Source organism: Sinocyclocheilus rhinocerous, unplaced genomic scaffold (assembly GCF_001515625.1).
Source record: "Sinocyclocheilus rhinocerous isolate Xijiao unplaced genomic scaffold, SAMN03320098_v1.1 scaffold996, whole genome shotgun sequence".
NCBI classification, from domain to species: domain Eukaryota; kingdom Metazoa; phylum Chordata; class Actinopteri; order Cypriniformes; family Cyprinidae; genus Sinocyclocheilus; species Sinocyclocheilus rhinocerous.
The window spans coordinates 1,248,836-1,267,792 of record NW_015660490.1 but is presented as its reverse complement, the minus strand read 5'-3'; the positions used below and the strand labels follow the sequence as shown (position 1 = coordinate 1,267,792).

The 18,957-nt window shown below is 36.8% G+C and overlaps 1 protein-coding gene across 1 annotated transcript in view; it reads right to left on the bottom strand.

Moving 5' to 3' along the window:
* The window catches only part of LOC107724947 (1,4-alpha-glucan-branching enzyme-like), a 180,799-nt gene that overhangs the window by 111,267 nt on the left and 50,575 nt on the right, over positions 1 to 18,957 (bottom strand). The window contains exons 6-7 of the mRNA XM_016534042.1: positions 9,772 to 9,862; positions 2,361 to 2,570 (exon numbers count right to left, since the gene is read on the bottom strand). Of these exons, the coding sequence (XP_016389528.1) occupies positions 2,361 to 2,570; positions 9,772 to 9,862 (301 nt within the window). The remainder of the gene's footprint in view (positions 1 to 2,360; positions 2,571 to 9,771; positions 9,863 to 18,957) is intronic.

The following is an 18,957-nucleotide window of genomic DNA, read 5'->3' as shown; positions in this document are numbered from 1 at the left end:
AAGCGTGTAGCAATTATTGCATTTTGAAAGTGATTAGTTGAATTTTAGATAGCATATTTAACATGCAAGACTAGAGAGACAAAGGGAGTGAACAATGAGTAAGGACATATTGATGGGGAATTCACACTGCGCTTTGGCAGAGAGGCTTCATATACAACATTGAAGTAATTGCTGTCAGCCCAAGACGGTGCAATGGGAATTCTGCCAGAGGCAAATAGAGTACAGTAGGTGTTCCAATTTAAAGACTTGCCCAGTATGGGTTCGAGAGAAGAAAAAAAGGAAATTAACATATGAGCTGGCATGTGGTTGTGATGAAAGCCTAATGGCTATAGAAATACAGTGCAGTTTTAGCTATAATGATGACAAAAACTGACCAGGTCAAATATAAGTTCCAACTACTTGCTTTAAATAGAATCTACAGTTACTGAAACAACTGACATTCTCTTGGTATTTAAAGAGACAGTTCACCCTAAAATGTAAAGTCATCAATTACTTACTCTTATGTCATTCCAAACCATTTTAAGCAGCGTAAGTTCTCCTTTTGTGTTCGATGGAAGAAAGTCAAACGAGTTTGGAGTAAATAATGACAGAACTGTTCCTTCAACTTGGTCTACTGCGAGTTCCACGTTTCTAAGTCTCTTGGCGCTTTTGCATCGTCTCTTTGTTTTCAGAGATGAATGAGTCTAAATAGGCAAATCCTGCAATAATTATTCATAAACAGAAAGCATATTTAAACGCTTTAAGAATTTTACATGAATATTCCATTGCGTGAGATAAGGACATGTTAATGCTTGATTACGGGCAAACAAAAGTGCTGATGAGGTGAACTAATTATGGAAGCATAATTCCATGCCACATTATTAATTACAGAGATATGACCTCCGAGCAAAACTCAAGAACACACACACACTTAGATACTTAGCATAGTTCCAGAACAGTAAACTTGAGTGGTTGAAATTAGACATTAGAGCAAAAAAGAAAAAAAAAATTAGGATATGCAAAATATTCAAAATAACTAGGCCTGTTAGTTTAACGTCTTAATTTAGCACTTATTATATCTGTAATTTTTTATCATGCAAAACGTGCTCTAAAAATCCCAATAGGAGTGGACAGAATGCAGGAATCCCAAGAACGTTTTTTGAAGTTATCTTAAAAAGCTGGCAGTCAAGGCATAAGATGCTAAAGAAAACAATGAGATTCAATGACAAAATACGACTTCCTCAATGTGTTCAAAGACTGACAATTAAAGGGACAGCTCACCCAAAAATGAAAATTCTGCCATCCTCAAGTTGTTCCAAACAGTTGACGGTAGCTATTGACTTCCATAGTATGGAAAAAAATTCTATGAAAGTTAACAGCTACTGTTAAATATTTGGTTAGCAACATTCTTCAAAATATCTTCTGTTGTGTTCAACAGAAGAAAGAAACTCATACAGGTTTGGAACAAGTGGAGTGACAAAAATTTTCATTTGAAGTGAAATTTCATTTTTGGGTGAGCTATCCCTTTAAACACTTATTCAATGATCTAAACAATAATACTTCAACAAATTGCCTTAATTTCTTGGCTTTTCTCAGAAAATATTCAAATATTAATGGAGTTAATCGGCATATAATGTAATTAATTAAACATATGAATTCATTGTCAGCCTTTGGAATAACTAAAGATCCAAATTCTACAGCAGCCACAGCTCTATTGATTTCAGTAGTATGTTGTTAGCATGTTGCTAAGCTAATTATGCACTACTCTAGTAAGCAAGAAAATACACAGCAAACTGAGCTTTTGAATAAATTATACAAATATATATAATGAATTTGTTCCGCATTGTCCACCAACTATTACCTATTTTTCACTAAGCTTGTCGCTCTTCAGATACTATTCATTTTTGAACAAATTATTCAAGTATTTATAACAAATTTCTCCCGCATTATCCACCAACTGTTTTATTCTCTGTGCAGCATTGCATGCTTTAGAATTGATGTATTCATTTCATTTATTCGTTTGTTTTCTTGCTTGTACAGAAACATTACTTACAACAATTGCATTTACGTTACTTGTTAAGTATTAGTTAAAAGCACAATTTCAACTGTAATTTCTAAGGGAGATCTTCAGCCCTGGAGAACAATTTGGCAAAAAACAAGATATCTTCGAAGGCAGCAAAATTACGTGAACAGTCAAAAGCGTGTTTACGCTGCTTCTGTAGGCAGCTCACTAGGTTTTGGAATGGAGCCTAGATTTTAGAAGAGCGCTTGTGTTATGTTACACAACGCTGTGTTGCAAAAGGTGTTGTATGACGAGAGAGCCGTGTAACTTACGTGAAGCGTAGGGTGTTTGAAATGTGAAAAACAAACGTGAGTCTCACCCAGAGTAGTTGAAGAGTCTGCTGTCCCAGAGGCTGTGTTCCCCACGGGGCCCGCTGTGGAAGAAACAGGAGTCAGAGCCGTCAAAGCGGTTGAGCCCGTCCTCTGTGTTCTTGGATGCGTGGCTGTGCACCACATCGAGCAGGACGATGATACCCAGAGAGTGAGCCACGTCAATCAGCTCCTTGAGTTCCTCTGGGGTGCCGCAACGACTGGAGAGAAGAACAGATGAAGGCAAGATATCAGAGCAGTCTGGGCAGAGGTTGTCTGTCAAGCTGCATGCTCTTTGTCTTGGGTTAAGCTTGAAACTAGCAGTAGTCTGACTGTTAAGACCAATTCTTTCAAAAGTATAGAGATATCTTTCTCAGTTTATCGCAAAGCCTAAGATGCACTGGTAGGACTTCAGAAAACAGTATATCTGCTTGCTGCACGTTGTGCTAAAGAAAACACGAGTGTGAAACATTGCTGGAGTCGGCTTTACAGTTAGAGCAGTAATGATGGCTGACGATTGCAAATTGGGATTGACAATTTGTCTGTTGTGTTCATGTCACTCACAGTGTAAGCTGAATACACAAACAACTTATGAAGCCATCTGTTCTTAACTTAGATTAAGAATAAAATAGTAAATAATACATAAAACAGATAATAAAATAGGCCTCTATTTTTGGGGCCATTGCCTTGTGGGCTGCGCTCCAACATATGGTGCAACAGTGCTCTGGGCAACCCAAGTTTGAATCCCGGCTCATGGTCTATTTACAATCTCATTTCCATCTCTCCTATATAATTGGTTAATGTCTTAGTTGTTCTATCTGAATAAAAAAAATTTAAATAATAATAATAAATAGAAAATATAGGCCTATATTATTTCTTTTATAGCTTTGAAAACTTTAAAAGACACAATATTTTAAAATAAATAAATAATATTGAAACATATTTAAAATAACTTAAAATATTTCTATTTAAAAACTTTGGTCTTTAGCCTACTTAATATAATAAAAAATAACTACATAACAATATTCACATAATATAATATAATATAATATAATATAAACTGAGACGTTTTTCATTAACAAATAAAAATAAAAACTAGTTTAATTGGAAAAATGGTAGCTAAATTAAAATTAATTTTCATGAGATTCATGATGATGATTACAAACTAAGTCAAATGAATGAAGGTATGAATAAATTAATTAATTAATACATACAGAAATAATTGTAGTTTTTCCAAATAGAAAATACTGTGATGATTTTAGATTAATTTCAACACGAAAATTGATATAACACTGCCCTGAGAAATGTAATGTTGTTACATTAAAGGCCATTATTATGCAAAAATCCACTTTTACAAGGTGTTTGGACAGAAATGTGTGGTGGAATTGTGTGTAGACAGCCATCTTAGAATGATAAAAATCCATCCAGGCTTTTTTTTTTTTAATCTTCATAAAACCAAACCAGGCTCAAAATGAGCAGTTTGGATCCTGTCCGCAATATGACATCATATTTTGGTAGCCCCGCCCACAGCTATTGACTGACAGGCGCGTATTACCATATCCTCAGCTCTCAGTGTGTTGTGTTATGTCCGCCATTTTGTCCGCGTGTGATCGGCTGTGTCGCATCCATCGTTACAAAGCGGCTGTGAAAAACTAGACAAGTACATGAATGATTCAAACTACCATTCCGAGACATTCTGGTTTATTCGCATTATTGTTTCTTCTGCTGTCCAGTTCGTACATGTAGGGCTGAATACCGGTCCTCTCACTCTCGTTCATGTTGCTTCTCCTCTCTGTTTATTGCCATACCCAAAAACTTCACAGGCACATTCAGCAGAGCCATAAGATTAATATTACATCTTGTAAAAAGGGGCATAATAGGTGCCCTTTAACACACATCTGGCAGACCAAAAATAAATAAATAAAAACAACAAAAATAAATTAACTACAAAAAAAGAAAACTAAAAATTTTATAAAAACTTTAGTCAGAGTAAAAACTAAAAATAATAATAATAAAAATAATAATAAACTGAAAGGACAAACAGAAAATAAAATGCATGCTCATCCACTTAAAACAAACAGAGCAATTATAGTCCCCCTATAGTGGCACAATGGCGATAGTTCATGGATCGCCTCTTCTGGGATTCAAACCTACAACCTTCTGGATACCATCCCAGATCTGCCACATTACATACGTGTGCATGTGTTTAGCTCAGAAAAATCCCCTCTACACAACAGCTGTGTTTAGCACCGGCAGCAGAACAACACATGTGCAAATACATTTACCGTGCCGCCCAATTGCCGTGTAAAAACAAACAAATATGGCAGTAAATAAAAATCAATCTCAGATCGTTTACACCATCATGGCCGCTGAGCAGAGATCAACGCCTCCATTCGGGGTGACATACTGCTCCTTGCGAAACAAAGGGCGAGAGCGGTGCATTTCCATCAGTGCTTCCTCACGTATATCCTCCGTGTAATTGCTGCACGAAGCTTCGTCTGTCCTCCAGCTATCATCATATCGCTTTCCCCGGCAAACGTGATGCAGGGTGACACCAATACCCCTCCCCTCGGCCTCCGCCCCTTCCCAGCATCCAGACCTTGCACTTTTAAAATGGCTCAGGGAGATCAATCATGGGTGAAATTACTCTGTATACATTATACTCGCGCTATAGGCTGTCTTCAGTGCTAGCCGGTAAGAGCGAGTGACGGAAAAAAGCACGTAAATAAAGAATTCCTGCCAGTCTTCCTTTATCTGAGGTCTCTACCTCTCCACAGGATTAACTGCAAACGTGTTTACAGGGAGATTATCGGCCCCGTCAGAGGAACCTCTCTGTGATTTGGGGCCACAGATGTGGGACAGTCTTCATGGTGTGTGTGTGCCTATCGTTTTCACTGAGGGGTGTTACATTTACCTCATTTTGAACATTAAGAATATAAAAATGAGTGAATTGTACCATTTTATAGGTCTCAGGACAGCATCATTTTCATTGAGGGTCAATAAGTGTGCCCCAGAGTTGATTTTCAGGGTCATTTTTAACTTTGGCTCACAGCGTTCCTGCCTAGTGTTCCAGATCAGTCACTTATTAAGTTACTTGATGGTTAGTAAAGCTGTCTTCAGGGTGATTCACAAAGAAGGTGTTTTTGTGTTTAAAAATGTGAGATGCAGGGGAGAGGAATAGAACAGATGGGTTGTCAAGCGATTCAAATTAATTATATGATGTGCCGATTAATTAAATTAATTAATCGCACATCAATTTAGGCTGAAATATCACCCCCCCCCCAAAAGAAAATTTAAAGGTAGGGTAGGCCATTTCGGAGAGGCTAGCAATAGCAAGCTAGCTTTGAAAGCATAAGATCCCACCCTCCCTGCAAATCAATCTCCAAAGCCACGCCTCCTCCAAAAAACATGAACGCGCACAGCGACATGGTGAGAGACGGCGTTGGTGGAGGGTTGAATGCAATGCTGTCAGATTACCTAATGTCTCATTCACTGGTGAAAAAACATTACAGTACAAAGCGCATGATATTACAATAATAACGTCTTCCATTCTTGCTCGGTCTGCAATAGAGTAATGGAACGCGTTGATGACGTATCTTGTCTGCGCAAAAAGGGTGAGCAGAGGTATGCAAATACATACATTGACTGACAGGCAGGTCGGACAGCTTATCGTAGCCCTCGGACCAAGGGATATGATTGGATAAACATTTTATGGTCCTACACCTTCCACAGATTATATAAATATATTTAGACCACTTAACTTAGTGATTGCTATCGGTATGTGAAGAGACTTTCAATCAGCATAACAAACAATGTTTTTGAACCAAATAACCTAGCCTTTAAATTAGGGATGCTCCGATCCGCCTTTTTTGCCTCCAATACCGATTCCGATACCTAGGGTTCGGTATTGGCCGATATCGATACCGATCCGATACCAGTGAAGTCTTTTTCCCTCGTTTAAATAAATGTAGAATTTATATATCTCTATGTGTGGAACTGATAATCATTCTTTCACAATCTACTAGATACAGACTACATTATAAAGAAAAATAAAATAAACAAATATGAAAAAATATAGGCCTATGTATATTTATAATCTATGACAAAAATGTATCATAAACTAGGTTAGTGGATAATTCGGCAGAAAAAGTTATTCTAGAAAAGTTTCATGTTAAAAACTGCAAAGCACAAAGGGAAGAGAAATTTATGCGTAGTGTATTATGTCTGTGCAACAGTTATTGCGCCTTTCTTTTAACAGTTTTAAATTTCAGTTACTGTGCACGTTAAAAACAATTTATAGTCTTTTCTACGCCCGTGTTTTGTTCTCACAGACACCGGGTAGCAAGTAACAAAACAACATTAAACTCCGGCAAGAAGATAAAGTCCTTTTTGCAAAATCATAGACATGTATTTACAAATCAAGTATAATGGGAACACAGAATGATCTTGGAAAGAGCTTTACCGAACTGACTGTCGTAACCGAATGTGACCAGGGTTTAAAGGCTGAACTGACTGACTGACTGACAGCCACAGTGGAGAAAACAGTCTGTGTGAACTTTAATGAAAGGACTTAAATATTCGGGAACAAATAAAAGTGTTGCACTAAATATGGTAAAATGTTACACATTGCTATTTGTAATATTATAAAATCCATTCATTAAAAACATTCATGAATGTATTTATACATATACCAGTTTGTGTGAACTTTAATGTAAGGACTTAAATATTCATATGTAGCTCACATTAAGCTATCGTATGGCTTCAGAAGTAACACAGAATAATTCGCACAATCGGGAAAAAAAAAAAAAAATCTCGGATTTGGATCGGCCCTCTCTAACCGATACCCGACTCGAGAAAAATGGCACTATCGGAGCCGATACCCGATATAAATATCGGATCGGCGCATCCCTACTTTAAATGATAATTATTTAAATGAGATGCGTTAAATGAGATTGTTTTAAAAAAACTGAATAATGAAATATGACATAAAAAAATAAATATGAAACTAAAACCACCAGTAGGTGGCGGCAAGTCATTGAATGAGCGTGTCATTCATTCAACTGATTCATTCAAATGGCTGATTCATTCAGAAACGAACCAATATTGTTTATGAAAGGGCCATGAATCATTTGCTCACTTGAACTGTTCAAAAAGTGTGTTGCTCAGAAAGTTATAACAGTTCTGGTGTGGTTTTGTTTTGTATTTACAAACTATTTTTGCTGCTGAAATTGAGCGAAAACAGACAATACTGACAATATTGTGGCTAAAATGTTGTTCTTGATTATTGAACTGAAAATCAATAACACATTTGCAATCATGCAGATATTCTGGAAAAAAAAACTGCACTCTTGCTAGTGTGATAATTCACATATATATTCATATATATATTAGGCTTGCCGCGATAGGTGGTGCTGACGGTGAAACCGATGTTAAGCCGCAACACCGACCCCCACCGTCATTTTGATTTTTTTTATAGTAATAAAAATAATTTAGTTCAATAAAAGAACAGACACTACAATTAAAAACTGAACGCGGCTGCTCAATGCAGCGTGCCGAATGACAGTCGCATCACAGGTCAGATTTCATTTATCCAGTGAGGAGAGTGAGTCGAGCTGACTGACAAGAAGAGTGAGGTGAGGTGAGACAGACAAGAGGATCGTGGATGATTTAGTTTTGAAAAGAAATGCAAAAGCGCCTGTTTGGCAGTATTTTGGATTTTGAAAAGCCTGTTGACTTTTGCCGTTTATCTAAGGTGATTTTTTTAAAAGGTGAAGTTTTTTTAAACATTTGTTTCTTATTTAATTGGTTCCACAATGTTTGCTGATTTTTACTTTATTTAAACTTTGTGTAATTTATTTATTTTATTTGACATCAAGGTGTATGCCGTGCCTCCAAGCTTTTTTATTCGTTTTGCTAATAAACTTCCTATGTTTCTTATTTATTTGGTTATATATTATACGTGTTTACTTATTTCCAGTTTTGTATAGGCTACCTATTTAAACTTTATGTAAGTTATTTGTTATTTTATATTAGGCATAGCCTGCCCTATAGCATGGTGTATTTTTATTTGTTTTGTTAATAAAAGTTATATGTTTTATATATAGGCTAAAGTGAGTTTAACGTTGTATTTTGTTGTTGCATTCAAGCAATTGACGCCGAATTGCCGCTAATTTGAAAGTGAAAGTAAAATGTGCATGGTGCTTTTAAAGGGATACTCCACCCCAAAATGAAAATTTTGTCATTAATCACTTACCCCCACGTCGTTCCAAACCCGTAAAAGCTTTGTTCATCTTCGGAACACAATTTAAGATATTTTGGATAAAAACCGGGAGGCTTGTGACTGTCCTATTGACTGCCAAGTAAAGTATGAATTCAACAATTCGTCTCCTCTGTGAACCACCGCACACCACTGATATACAGTATATATATATACATACATATACATACACGCACACACTTTGTTTGCCCTCCTATCTTAAATTTTAGGGGCATATAACTGCATTCTAATAGACTCCATCATACAGTCAGTTATCACCTTGCATCATGTTCATCAGCAACAACAGCATTAGATGACGGAACTCTTTTAATGTGTTATTTTTTCCATAATTAATCACAAAAAATTAACGTGTTGAATCGACAGCCCTAACAAAATCCAAGGTATCCTGTTTATTTTGCAATGTGGAATTAACTATTTTCTTTGAATGTGTGAGACTTCATTAGCCACTGTAGGTTAATAATCGGAATATAAAACTAAATGTGCTACAAACCAGTGTGTTTATGATTAAGACATTATATTAAAATAAAATAATTTACAATATCAAGCAGCATAATGGACTGTTTTTGTACAGCTAACTGGAAGTGAATACACCAGAAGCAAGTAAAAAAAAAAAGTATAGAGATGTTTTGTTTTTTTTAAACCCTACCCTACCCTACCTTTACATTTTTGTTTTTTTTCTTTCAACTTGATCACTGACTTTTGGGAAATGCTGTGTCGTGCATGAGATGTTGCAAAAGAAGCGAGACGCGAGTGCGATGGTCAAACACGGTCGAACACAGCAGAATGCAAAAACTCGTTCTGTGTGAAAGGCCTCTAGACAGTAGACAAAATTCAAGATTTTCACAATACAAAGTTATATACAGAATACCACCTGGGGAGAAATGTCTGCTCCATAGACAGTACATACATTTTATTAAGGAAATGCATATACATAGAAATAATAATGAAAGACTAGGAATGCAAAAAAATGTCTACAACAGAACTGAGACACAATAAATATTCAAATGTACAAGGAATGTGCAAAAATTGAGCAAAAATTACTGCAAGGCAGTTCACTAAGTTTGCAACCTGGTTAGTCAGAAAACAAAGAAAACAATGTTAACATGAAATGGACTGGAACATTTTCCAGCATTAGATATATTTACCTTGATGCTGCGAAGAAACTGGTGACCTGGTAACCGAAGCTAGCATAGTAGGCATGCTCCATGATCGCCATCAGCTGAATACAGTTATAACCTGTGTGTATGACAGTAAAGACAGCAGTGCTTATTAGCAGATCTTTGGCAAAAACTAATATTCTATCATCATTTACTCATGCCACTCCAAACCCATATGACTTACTCTCTTTAGTGGAAAATTAGATATTTTGAAGAATGTTCATTCAGATCTTTCCCATAAAAACAACAAGTTATAGAGTTGAACTCAAGAATCAAATAAGTCTGAACAAATGACTGTTTTGAGACTTTTTTTTTTTTTTCAATTAACCAGTTGGTCCAGTTTTCAACTCAATGATCCAGACACAGTAAAATTTCAATCTGTTCATCACACAAAGCTATAGTGCTTCAGAAAATATGTACTGTAATATAATGTATGAGTGATCTGGACAACCTTTATGGTGTTTTTTGGTGTTTTGTGTCATTTTTGGAGCTTAACACGCAAAGAAGTATCAGAAACAACCTAGGGCTGCACAATTTAGATAATTTCTCTGATAAAAATTGTGACTGGAATGCCTTTTTTTTTTCTTCAGGATTGCTGTTCTTGTTTGTAGGGTTGCACAATTTGGCCAAACTCAACTTTGCAGTAAAATTTTGAGTACCATTTCTATACAATTAATAATAATAACATTACGATTAATAATTGTATAATAAAATAATATTAAATAAAATGTAAAAATATGAAATGATACCACTGTAACATATCACTGTAAAATAGAAAATGTGGTATTTAATAATAATAATTATATATGATGATGATGATGATGATGATTATAACTTTAGAGTAAAAAATATTATTACACTTGTTTTTTCATTACATGTTGCCCCAAAAACACATTAATATGCAAATTAGATTTAGCTTATAGATACATTGTATATAATGAGAAAGCCTGTTTATGGCCATTTTACACATTTTGCAGAAAGAAAAATAGTATATTGAATCATTCTGTTATAACATAGTTGAGAATCATCTTTATACAAAGTTTGATTTAAAAAAAATCTTGAAAACTACAAATGTATTGGTGATTTAAAAAATCAATTGTTTTTGCCTATGCATGTTCATTCATGTATTTTTATTTTTTTTAAGAAATTGAGTCCCGATGTCCTCTACCGAGGACATGGCATAACTTATGAATGAAATATATATTTTTTAATATATATTTATTTTTACATTATTTTTAATGTTCTAAACAATGTAAAGACATGGAAAAAAGTAACTTTTTCCTAAAACTTTTTTCTCGGGTCTTAAGAGGTTAAATAGCCAGCACATAAAATGGCAGCATTTTCATTTTTGAATGAACTATACCTTTAAAGCTTCAAATCTAATCTTTTAAGATGCCAAATGTATTTGTTAAAAAAATATATTTTTTAATTGCTACAGCAAACTTTCAGTTGTGACTTTTAGTTATACAGCTTTCCTGCAAAATAAACGTGGGAGCAAAAAAGTACAAATTCTGCTGTTCTGCTGATTTTGTGTCGTCCCCACGGCAGTGTGTACCAAATGCCCACGCAGAGAACGACGGCTTCGCATAATTTCAAAACATCTGTTTTCATTAACAAGAGGACATTATACAACCGTCAAACAAAAATAATAAATTGTGAAGAACCTTGACATGAAAACACTACTCAGGTTTGTCCCAAGGAATACAGCGGTACACAGACAACCATCAAACCATCTACAACAAAACATCTTCCCTTCTTCCCCCTTCAGCTCTGACCAGAAAGTGTCCACTACAGAAGCTGCTCTTTTATGCGAACACAAAGTGGCCACCGGATCATACGCAAGTCTTAACTGTCCAAACCAGTGTTTTGGTTGCCCATGCAGACTGTAGCTGCACTGACATGGCTTTGAATCTTAATGGGAAGGACTCAAGAGGGAGATCCAGGCTTATCTCACATTGTTCTTTTTTTCTGAGTAGATTGGTTTATTTATTTATCTATCTATCTAGCGATCTTCCTCGCCCTGCTTCAGAGAAAGTTTGGGGATTTTTGATGAAGCGTGACAGCGCCAGGGGCTCGTCTCACCGACGATGCGTGAGCACACACACACACGCAGAACACTTTCGACGCTTTATAGATGCCAGAACCACAATTGTCTAGGGAAATGCAAACCGGTTACCACGAAACAATGAGAACTCAAGGGAGCGACAGACACACTGCAACAACATACTGGTTTAGTGCATGGACATATGCATGAATTATTCTCTCACAATATGTGTTACTGCAAATGGCTTCGTAGGACTTTATGTGGGAAGGCACCGGGCGGTCAATTTCCATCTAAACATGCAGGCACACATATTTCTGTTTTGCCTACAAGCAATAAAAAAATACTTTTTTTATATTTTTCTAGAAAAACTTGAGTGGTGCTTGTCCCTCTGCTACTTACAGGCACAATGTTGGAGTTGGTGTGAAGGTTTTAAATGATTCCCATGTTTCCGAAATGCTAAAAGAACCTACCACCATGATATTTCTAGAGAATTACTGTGCCTACATATAGATGGGGCCCTCAAGGGCCTCTGTGGCCCAATGCCAGGTATGTGTACATTGTCCAAAAGAGCCCATTCCATGTTTCTACGATTGTCTTCTTTAAAAAGTGATGAAATTGTGATTTAATAAGGCCATCACCAACTCATACTGAAATAAAAATGTCAATTAAATTAAAATAAACATAGACAGATAGGCGTAGGCGTCCAGTGAGAAGTGACGAATGCGGAAGCACAGAGGAGAGAGCAAAACAAAACACCGGTCATGAATTAGAATTACAAAACGAGGATTTGTATAGAAAAATGTCGCAGGATTTTGACATAAGCCAAGAGGAGACTGGCTTTCCTTTACTAAACAAATGAAATTTTGCTTCCTTTGCTCTTATAAAACAAATCTTGGTTCTCCCGAGACTAGCACATTCTCACCAGAGCTTACGCTACGCCGGAACGCCACTCTCTCGTGCACGCACATACAGCAGTCAGCGGAAGCTAGAGATCACTTCTTATAAAGTTTTAAATATGGACATTTTTCAAACGCATCGATTCGCTTCAGAAGGTCTTTATTAACCCCCTGGAGCCATGTGGAGCACATTTATGATGGATGGATGCACTTTATTGGACTTCTATTGGACTATTGAATATCAACAGCCATTCACTGTCATTAACAAAGCTTGGAAGTGCCAGGACATACTTAATTTAATATAACTCCGATTGTATTCGTCTGAAAGAAGAAAGTCATATACACCTAGGATGGCTTGAGAGTATAGGGTAATTTTCATTTTTGGGTGAACTATCCCTTTAACAATAAACCAAACAAAACAAAAAAATAAACAGATAAATAAATAACAAACAAACAAAACAAACAACACACATTACAAACAAACAAACAAAAAGAAAAACAAAAAACAAAAGTCCAATGCAAACAAAACAAAAAAACAAACAAAAAAAAGTGTCAATGAAGCAGACTCTTAGCAAGATCTTTCCCAGTTCTAACAGTGAAATGCTAGTTAATGTGAAATTTGGATTTAATAATCCCACAATCTACCCATACTGAAATGAAGAAAAGTACCATTTAATTCAAACACCGAAAAGCACACTCCTTTTATAAGCGCATCAACAGATTCAGACTCTCTGACTGAGATAAATGTCTGGAACTTCTGCTGAAAAAAATCTACACCGCAGGCATCTCTTGACAAATATTCCTGTCAACATTAAATGTTTCAAAACAGAGTCCAGGATCCAGGAAGCAAAAGATAATGGTTGTTATTAAAGGGATCGTTCACCCAAAAATGAAAATTATGTTATCAAATACTCTCATTTTATTCCAAAACTGTATGTCTGTCTTTTTCAGTGGAACACTAAAGGAGAAATCTTAAATAATATGCTTTATTTAGCAGTCATATAATAGAAGAACATCCTGAAATGAAGTCATTATTCACTCATGTTTGTCCCTTTCAGAAAGCTGTTAAATGCTGTGACTCAAGAACTCGACAACCAGATCAGTCTGGTTTAGAGTGGTTTTGTGAACTCCAACTCGGTCACAAATAGACCAATAGATTATGTTATGAAATATCTGAGGAAAGCTTTCCAGAAGATTCTCAGGAGTTCCCATTCGTTTATCACATAAAGCTATTATAGCTTTAAATATATAGCTATATAGAGTCCCCATTCACCTTCCATAAACAGAAAAGAGTGACCTGGTCATTTTTCAGAAATTCCCCTTTTTATGCTCCACAGAAGAAATTAAGAATGTTCAAATTTGGACGAACTGTTGTATCACCCCAATGTCTAACCCACAGGCTTCTAAGCCTCATCTTCTGTGCCTGTTAAAACACTTGAAAATACCCCCTGCATCTCCAAAACACATCGGCACACTAAAAACACACCTCTCTCCAGTCCTCATCCACGACAGCACTAATGATGAGCAATCCACACGGAAGCTAAAGCCTGTAAACAGGGTGTTGACCTGCAGAAAAGGGCTGGGTTGAGAGAACAGCCTCCCCAAAACATTGGCGCCAGGGCCAGTGGCTCATCATCAATGCGGCAGGTCCGTCAGGTTAAGCACCACTGCAGCTCAGATACTTTGTGATGAAGGAGGAACGCTGGCAGGTAGAACATAACCTCTCTCTGGGCTAAAAAATAATGCTTGTGTCCTTACAAAGAAGTACTGTGATGGTACCAACGTACAGTGATGTACTGGATACTAATACCATGGTACTTTGATATATACGTTTGTACAAAATGATTAAAATATTAATTTAGCATGATCCCTTAATAGTCATGCAAGGTATTTTAAAGGGGTCATATGATGCTGCTAAAAAGAACATTATTTTGTGTATTTGGTGTAATGAAATGTGTTAATGCGGTTTAAAGTAAAAAAAACACATTATTTTCCACATACTGTACATTATTGTTTCTCCTCTATGCCCCGCCTTTTTGAAACGCGTCGATTTTTACAAAACTCATCGGTCTGAAAAAGCGAGGTATGCTGTGATTGGCCAGCTATCCAATACGTTGTGATTGGCCGAATACCTCAAGCATGAGACGGAAATGTTACGCCCCTCACATACTGTTGATGCCGTGTCCCGGCCGAAGCGATGATTCAAAAACATTAAAACCCATTACAAACGAAGCATTTGTTGCATCCAGTGGGGACATAATTACTGATTATAATGACTTATACTGTCTTTTTACGCATTGCGTTGCATCGCGCCGCGTAAACATAAAACCATATCTGCATTTGTGATCGGAGAAATGACAAACAACAAGCCCTACTCTACACTGCCCAAAACTCGCGTTTGAATCATCAGTGGCAAATCCTTTAAATGAAAACGTACTTACGTGAGTCAGAACTGCCGGCATTTTAGTCTAACGTAACTCTCCCAGGATCAGTAAACAGTCCTCCATAAAATGTGCTGCACACATCTGAATATTTGGGACAGTTTGAACTGTTCTGGAACAGTGTTGTAAATACAACTGATTTGTAGTCGTGTCCTCTTTTGGAAGACCAAACAAAGTAGTTTCGCTTTCACAACGAAAAACACAGCGGCCTAGCGTGAGCGAAAGCCCCGGCTTAGCCTGAGCTGAAGCCGGGCAAGAGTGAGCTGAGGCGGCGGGGTCGAGAACGGCGCGCCCGGCGGATCCAACGAATGAGCGGCAACCACATGTGACGACCCCAGGCTGGACTCCGCTTCGTCCACGGTGAAAGTTGATGTATTCCCTCAGCGAATCAGCGGATATCGTCCTCTTTTGGAAGACCAAACAAAGTAGTTTCGCTTTCACAACGAAGCACACAGCGTCTTCACGACATGGCTGCAGCGTCAACAAAACTACAGTGAGAATAAAAGTTACGCCTTCTTTCTTTGCGTGAACATTTGGGCGGCGTTATGCAAATCTTCCCACATAGTGAGGTAGATATGTGGGGGCGTGTTCGAACGAGCCGTTTTAGGGGGGTGTGGCTGACTCTTAACTTTTATAAAGAATATCTCTTTGGATTTGAGACTTTAGTCTTTGCAACTTTACAGATCTTCTTTATGCACCAAGAGCTTGTAACACTCCAAAGAGAAAGGAAAAATAGAAATCGCATCATATGACCCCTTAAAAATATTAAAAAGCAGGAGCTTAAAATGTCAGGCTTTATGGTCAGGTCCAACTAATTGATCACAGATGATCAGGGCCGGATTATCCAATGGGCATTATGGGCACAGGCCCAGGGGCCCATGCGCACTTGGGGCCCAAGCGAGGGGAAGAAAAAAAATTCGGAATGTCTTTACATTAAGTTCAAATAGCGCGCTTGTTGGCAAACGCTATTTACAGTAGCTCCGCCCACCAATGTCTGGTTGACACTCAATATTAAAAAAGACGCATTGAATTCAATGGCTTCGGTGGTGTAGGCAGTAGAGAGTCAAACTCACAGAATTACCTTTTGACGCACCCGGGTTCGAGTCCGCCACTCTATGGGCCTCATTCATGAAACACGAGCAGAATGATTTTTTGTGTAAATCGTTCATAAAGCTGTTCTGACATAAACTTTCGAACTCATGAAAATGTTCGTATTTTCAAAATGTTAGTTGGTACGAAAGAGATGTACACCTGCTCATGTGTTAATGGTGCGTAAAACGTTGTGTGCTCGTTTTGGCAAACTGATGACACTGCGTTTTGATGCACTGCCATCATAATATTTTATAAGTTCATTTGCTTATTTTTTTTCTTTTGGAGCTGAGACTATGGTTGATTACTGTTCAACTTTGGGTAAAACGCAGCGCTCGTCACTGTCACAAGCTGTCCAATCAATGGGACAAATGCGACACACCGACCAACCATCCTACTTGTACAACGACTGAGCAACAATGGAGAAGTTAATATTACTGGTTACTGCATTTTTATATTCAGTTATATTCTTCAAAATGAGATATTAGTAATACGTTACTGCCGTGAATATTCCACATCATAGCAACAAGTTACGCCTTCTTTTTTTGCGTGAACATTTGGGCGGTGTTATGCAAATCTTCCCACATAGTGTGGTAGATATGTGGGGGCGTGTTCGAACGAGCCGTTTTAGGGGGGTGTGGCTGACTCTTAACTTTTATAAAGAATATCTCTTTGGATTTGAGACTTTAGTCTTTGCAAATTTACAGATCTTCTTTATGCACCAAGAGCTTGTAACACTCCAAAGAGAAAGGAAAAAATGAAATCGCATCATATGACCCCTTTAAAGAATAGCATGGTATTGTCATGGTATATCTCCAAAAAACATGGTAATACTCTACCATAGAACTTCAATACTTCTCTGTGATGCATCAAAATTAATAAAGTGCTTCACGGACCTGCTACTGATCAAGCCCATTTTTTTTTGTTAGCAGAGAAAAATGAAAGTGTCTCTCTAAAAGCATAGCATTATGTAGTAATTATCTTCCCCGTCTGAAATGTCTTTTCATTTGAAAAGTTTAGCTAAAACAATGATTTGAAGAAAGCGTATTAAAACTAGTGCAAAATTCTAAACTGAAAGTAAAAAAAAAAAAAGGGATCATTGTTTAAACATTTTGTCTCAAAAGGCCACAGAGAAAAATATAAATGTTATGTACAGATAAAGTAATTTGTTTTAAAGGGGTCCTATTATGCTTTTTCACTTTTTTAATTTTAGTCAGTGTGTAGTGTGTATGTTTGGGCATAAAAAAGATCTAGAAAGTTACAAATCTCAAAGTCCACTCCAAAGGGAGATATTTCGTTTTTAAAAAATCCCTTTTCAAGAACTACAACGAACGGCTCGTTTGGACTACAACGTTGTTTTCCGGGCTTTGTGATATCACAAAGCGGCCCATTAGAATATCATTAAAAATAATTCCCACCTACATAAATTTGAATGGTTGGGGGGTGGGGAGGGGCGAGGTCCTGGTTAGAATGCTTGGTTGAGTGCATCGGTATTTTAATAATGTAAATTATGTGAAAAATAATGCGTTTTTTGAACCACCAAGCATGAGAGCATGTTCTAGTACACCCCCAAAACAAAATCAAGACTTTGTAAAAGAGCATAATAGGACCCCTTTAAGAAATGTTTAAGCATTCATAAAAGAACTATCAAAGATGAAAAAAACACACACACACACACACAATAAACAAAAGAAAATAGAACAAGGCAAACAAAATGAGAGAAAAAAAGGGTCCCACTTTATATTAAGTGGCCTTAACTACTATGTACTTACATCAAAAAATAAGTACAATGTACTTATTGCATATTGTATGTATTGCGAAACACTTTTGCTGCTATTAAGGTGGGATACGGGTAAGGTTAGGGACAGGTTTGTTGGTATGGGTAGGTTTAAGGGTGGGTTAAGGTGTAAGGGATGGGTCAACAGTGTAATTATAAATGTAGTTACAGAAATTAATTGCAGATGTAATTACATGAAGGCATTTTTAAATTATAAGTACAATGTAAAAACATGTACACAATAAGTGCATTGTACCTACCAAATTATTAATTTAAATGTAAGTACATAGTTGTTAAGGCCACTTAATATAAAGTGGGACCATAATTTCCTACATGAAAAATTATGTTTGTTTAAAAATACTGATCAAACTGATTATTAGTCTATATTCATTGACCATGGTAATGCAAACAGTACAGGTCATTGTCTCACTTGCAGCATCAATACAAGCTAAGACTGTCTCTATCTCTTTAAAAAAATACAAAAATGTGAAGATTTTGTGGTGTAATGCAAGGAATATTTTGCATCATGAACTTCTGGAAACAAAACAAAAAAAAATCCTACAGTGCTGAATCTTTCACTGAGATATAATCTGTTTAAAGATAAGGAAGATGTGTCAGATTGACAGATAAGTTGTCACTTACGTCAGCAAGGCTAAAATTATCATTCATGCAGTTCTTTTTAAACCATGTAATGCAGCTTTTCCTAATAAATTTGCCGACCAACTCTGTTTGCTCACTAAATCTATTTTTACTTGTATTTGTTGTGTGGCAAGCGTTAAATTTGGACCCTGTGTGTACAGATCAACTGCAATGATGTGGCGCCTGTGAATTCTCACAATACAGACAATAAAAAGTTGCCTGCAGTCTGGCATAAACATGATCTCTGCTAGTTCTAATGAAACCTGCATGCATCCTTTCTAGCAACAG